The sequence below is a fragment of the Oncorhynchus masou genome, chromosome 16, assembly GCF_036934945.1.
Source record: "Oncorhynchus masou masou isolate Uvic2021 chromosome 16, UVic_Omas_1.1, whole genome shotgun sequence".
Taxonomy (NCBI): Eukaryota; Metazoa; Chordata; class Actinopteri; order Salmoniformes; family Salmonidae; genus Oncorhynchus; species Oncorhynchus masou.
Window position 1 is genome coordinate 43098988 of NC_088227.1, and position 5478 is coordinate 43104465.

Sequence of the window (5478 nt, forward strand, 5' to 3'; positions counted from 1 at the left end):
TTGAATACTCACAACCAATGCATAAACATTTCATTTTTACATTATAGCCTATAACTCAAGCATTTGATCTCAAGCATAAGATCCCGTGGCCTAAAAGGAGCATGCTCTGATGTGTATAGCAATTTCATAAAGCTGTCTGACTATAAAGTAGGCTCCGCTTGTGTAAAACCTTGACAACATACATTGTATTTAGGCCTATACAATGACTGGCAATGCAGCCTAAATAAACTGCAATTGACTGTAAATTCATAACATCTGAAATTCACTCAAAATAAACATTGCATTAACGCAAGCCCTGTAGTCCGATGTTGTGTAGGCCTATATTGAGTCTTGCCAACCACTCTTGCTACCTAAATAAACAGTTGTCAACTAACTATGCCTTCCTTTCCATTTGCTCCGCTCTGAAAAACTGCTGTGCAAAGCCAGAGCGTCACTGATGCGAAGGGGTGGAGCGTTACCCGGACAACGCAGACTTGTTCAACAAAACATGAGCCGGTGAAACACCGCCAAGCACCAAGTTTATAGTCCCGCCGAGAGGACGCTTATAGGGCATATTTAAATGCGTGGGGGAGAGGGAACCCTTTTGTAGACTACTGGTCTATTAGAGTGTCGTTTTCCATCCACATCTAAACATGTTTATTAAAAGCAGAATAGAAGCAAAACAATATAGTTTGTTTTGTACATTAGGCCTATGAATAATAGTTTGAGATGTTCTTTAGCTACATTCATGCCTATCCAGGATTTATAATCATACCCCCCCCCCCCCAAAAAAAAAACATTAAGTCCATATTAAAAGGCTCAGCTGTCTACATTGGTACATTTATTTACTCCTGTGTGTTTTGAGCTGATGATACACATCGTCTCACCACATGCCGTCCTAATAGAAATTCTAGTAGTTCTGAAGAACAGGGATCCCGACAGTCACTACGAGGCTACTGCATATAAATCACTCATAGGGAACACCTTCGTTATGACCATCTAATGCGACGTAAGACGACTGCACTCAACCACAACAATGGAAAAGTCTTTCCTGACCGACTTGTTGCTTCACTTGCTGCCATGCCCTCGCATTACCTCACCTGGAACCGACAGGTACAAACATTGCCTCGGGCCAAAGTGCATGTTGTTGGCCTCAGTTACAGCAGCTGTATGGTATTATTATTGATCTCTGTTTTGTGATTTGTGCAATAGTTCTAGAATGCCCGTATTTCTATAGACTATTCTGTATGCATTACACGTAATTGATCGTTGTTCAGGTATTAGTAACACCTGTACATTGTTGAATCAGTTTACACTCGTGAAGAACTTTAGCATATTTTCAAGGACCTAACTGAAATTACATGTAATGTTAAATACTACATAGGCATCGGGACCCTCCTAAATTCTACCCAATGTCAAGTTGTTCAATATTTTCTTCAGTAAATAGGGAAGTTGCGTATATATATATATATATATATATATATATATATATATATATATATATATATATATATATATATATATATATATATATATATATATATATATATATATATATATATATATAAAATTTTCTTTAACTAGGCAAGTCAGTCAAGAACAAATTATTATTTACAATGACGGGGAACAGTGGTTTAACTGCCTGTTCAGAGGCAGAACGACAGATTTTTACCTTGTCAGCTCGGGGAATCAATCCAGCAACCTTTCGGTTACTAGTCCCAAAGCTCTTACCACTAGGCTACCTGCCTTATATCCCTTATGATCAATTATTATGGGGTCTAGATTAGGACTAGGGTGTGCACCACATTGGTATTTAAAATAGGCGTAGGGCCTGTAGGCTGTGAAACTAACCTGGATAGGAGAATTAACCTATATTCCACATCATCACCATTGGACAATAATAGGTCCTCTGGTAAAACACAAATAACACAGCATTAAATCCTATAGAAACTATTGCATTTTTTGTTGAAAGTAACTATAAATAATGTTAACCATAAATAGCTTTACTTTGTTATATTCTGCCATAGCTGACCATTTAGTATCCCATATTCCAGTTTTCACAACAGCCAGTTAGTTCTGTGTTGTCTTTCCTTAACGTCATGTTCCTGTCTAGGTTCAAAATATACAGGTTAATTAAAACAGGAGGATTATAATATCCCAGAACTCTTTGCAATTTAGCAACGGCGCTAGTAGTTATCAATGGAGCTGGTCCTATGAATTTGTTTCTTTTCGGACGCTTCTGTATGGAATTACTTCATCGTCTTCAACCTTCCCATCTTCAATAGTTCTGCGTTTCCCAGCAGGGCCCGCCCATTTAACAGGATGCACCATATAAGGTAAATTACGTTGACGGGATCTCCTTCTGGAACGTTCCATTTCTTGAGAAAGGGAACTTTGAAGTTCTAACTTTTTTTAAACTTTTTTTTTGTTTGCCAATAAAAGCACTTTTAAGCACAAAATTAATTTATTCGATAGTTAAAAATGTGTTACAAGTCTCATCATTTGTGTTTAGTATTTTCATAAACCGTTGTTATGTTGTGCTCCTCACCCATTCAAGGAAGGTACGTCCCAATTCTACGTCACGATTATTTCCTCGCCAGACGGTCAGCAAGCCTATAAAAACCATGTGAACTGTCAAAGTCGGTAGTCAAACTTTCCGCAGCAGAAGAGAGATACTGTAACAAACGAAAGAGACATCAGCTAACCTGCCAAAAGGATCACTTGACTTTGACAGCTTTAGCCGAGGCTTACTTTCGTTTCACTTGATTTGGAATTTTATCGAGTTTCTTCGTGATCTCCTGAAACGATGATGTACTCCGCTTTCAACACCGATTGTGACTCTTCTTCTCGCTGTAGTACAGCTTCTCCACCCGGCGACAAGCTGGTTTACTTCAACTCTCCTGAGGGATCTTACTCCAGCATGGGCTCTCCCCAATCTCAGGTATATACATCAGTCAATGTGGCGTATTGCCTTTTTTATAATTACATTAAATACCTGTTTTATAAGTGTAATAACGACGCAGTAATGGTGGATTATAAACCATGCAATTCCAGCGATACCGTATGCAACTAAACCTTTATCAATATCGTATCTTACACTTTAACATGTTATAACAATGCATGAATGTGCATAGTGGAGGTTGACGCATATAAAGCTAGACGCTTCTAAAGTATCACTGTTATGCTCTGCAACAGAGCACTGGCTACACGCTCCTGTAGTTCATTCATTTAACAAGCAGCGAGGAAACTCCATAGAAGTTAAGCGTCATAGCCTACATCACTAGGGATATTTATAAACGCTATGGCTTTTAATAGACCGACCAACCAACCGACTTCATTCATATGCATGAGTGAAATGATGCTGGTGCATTGCTTCAGCAGCAGTACCACCCACCCTCCTTAGTAGCTGACCCTCTGTCTATATACATTCTACTGTACTGACTGATTTACCCTCCTTCTGCAACAGGACTTCACAGACCTGAATTCAGTGTCCAGTGGTCCGTCCTTCATCCCTACTGTTACGGCCATCTCTGCCAGCCCAGACCTGCAGTGGTTGGTCCAGCCGCTATCCTCTGTGGCACCTTCTTACAGAGCCCATCCCTACAGTGCCAGCCCCCCAACCTACAGTAGAGCCATGAGGAACAAGGGCCACAGCTCTGGGCGCAGAGGCAAAATGGAACAGGTAATTCTCTTAACTGATCTTAAAGCTGGTCTATGGTACTATAGTGTTGCAACAATGTATGTACACTGCTTTCGTTTTGAATATGGAAAACCGTGCATGTAGCGTTTTAATGATGACATTTGCATTAAATTGGAGAACTACAGGGACTTAATATTTTCTTTCTTTTTTTTGTTCTATAGCTTTCGCCTGAGGAAGAGGAGAAGAAGCGAGTCCGTAGAGAGAGGAACAAGCAGGCAGCAGCTAAATGTCGCAACAGGAGGAAGGAACTCACCGACACTCTGCAGGGTGAAACCGACGAGCTGGAGGACGAGAAGTCCGCTCTCCAGAACGACATCGCCAACCTGCTCAAAGAGAAGGAGAAGTTGGAGTTTATCCTGGCGGCCCACCAGCCCATCTGCAAGATCCCTTCTGATATGGACACAACGTACCCCTCCAGCTCTCCCTCCCATGGGGTCTCCATCCAGCTGTCCCCACCACAGCGCATGGTATCCAGCTCCGCCGCTCCCCTCGCCTCCATCCAGTCCACCTCCACCCTCTCAACCTCTGCCTCCATATTCTCCAGCAGTCCCTTCCTGTCCAATGCCTCCGTCTCCGACGTCAAGATGGCCGACTTGGACACGGCCTGCCTGGAGTCCCTGTCTCTCCTCGTCAAGACGGAGATGGAGACGGCCCGGTCGGTGCCCGAGGTCGATCTGACCAGCTCCCTGTACACCCAGGACTGGGAGCCTCTCTACAGTACAGCCAATAATGACTTTGAGCCCCTGTGCACCCCCGTGGTCACCTGCACCCCATCCTGCACTACCTATACGTCTTCATTCGTCTTTACCTACCCAGAGGCGGAGGCTTTCCCTACCTGTGGTGTAGCCCACCGGAGAGGCAGCACCAGCAATGACCAGTCCTCTGATTCCCTCAGCTCCCCTACCCTCCTAGCCCTGTGAGAAGAACTTCAAGTTGAGTTACCCAACTGGCTCTCTATGTAGTGCACTGCTTTGGGCTCTGGTCAAACGCAGTGCACTAGGGGACCCCCCCCCCCCTCTTCCACACAACACGACTTCCTCTAGAGCACATTTGGCACTTCATGTACAGTGTTAGCTGTGCAGAATGATCGCAGGGCTATGGACTTGGACACACAACCAGGAAGCGACACATTTGATTTGTTTACCAAGTTGTCTCGACTATAATCGGTTATTACTTGCCTCTTTCAACTATGTAGCAAGTTAAAGCATGTTTAACTTAAAACACATAATAGTTTGGGTTTACAAACCGTATATTGATTTTATGGCTCTAGATAACAAAGTTGTTGACTTGTTCTTCAGCGCAATATAGTTATCTTGACCGGTTTGTTTTCTGGTTGATGGAATGTGAACTTGTTTGTGGTATATATAAAAAAAAACATGATGAGCTTCTCTAACTATGGTCTGAGTGGTCTATATCTTAGTATGAGAGTTTTCTGTGAAAACGTTAGTATTTAATTTATTACATGTAATTTTTTATTTATTTAAATGAACTACAAAGCAAACAACCTTTGTAAACCTAACAAATAAAAAGGAAATGAAATATTTAAAATGATCTCTTTGCTTCTTCCCCCTTTGTCTAAAACACACAATTTACACTGAAATACTTTATATAGAATAACAGTGTTCTATAGGGGCATTTACACAATTGTCTAAAATTGGACCATAAAAATATGATTATTTTATAAAGCCCATTTTACATCAGCAGAAACCCAACCTAAAACGGCAAGCAATACAGCTGTAGAAGCGCCGTGGCTAGGAAGAAGAAACCTAGAGGAACCAGGCTCTGCGGGATTGGCCAGT

At 41.9% G+C, this 5478-nt stretch overlaps 1 protein-coding gene across 1 annotated transcript; it reads left to right on the top strand.

The window, feature by feature from the left end:
- Nucleotides 1-2617: 2617 nt before the first annotated feature.
- On the top strand, nucleotides 2618-5230 carry LOC135557978 (protein c-Fos-like). Its single transcript, XM_064991728.1, has 3 exons — nucleotides 2618-2920; nucleotides 3446-3661; nucleotides 3841-5230. The coding sequence occupies exons 1-3, from the start codon at nucleotides 2786-2788 to the stop codon at nucleotides 4597-4599; spliced, it is 1110 nt and encodes a 369-aa protein (XP_064847800.1). The 5' UTR covers nucleotides 2618-2785; the 3' UTR covers nucleotides 4600-5230.
- Nucleotides 5231-5478: the final 248 nt, after the last annotated feature.

Bases quoted from the DNA above. Each gene is read 5' to 3' on its own strand.
- LOC135557978 (XM_064991728.1), top strand. From the start codon at position 2,786: ATGATGTACTCCGCTTTCAACACCGATTGTGACTCTTCTTCTCGCTGT. The intron at 2,921-3,445 runs GTATATACATCA...CTTCTGCAACAG, and splicing joins TGGGCTCTCCCCAATCTCAG to GACTTCACAGACCTGAATTC. The intron at 3,662-3,840 runs GTAATTCTCTTA...TTTGTTCTATAG, and splicing joins GCAGAGGCAAAATGGAACAG to CTTTCGCCTGAGGAAGAGGA.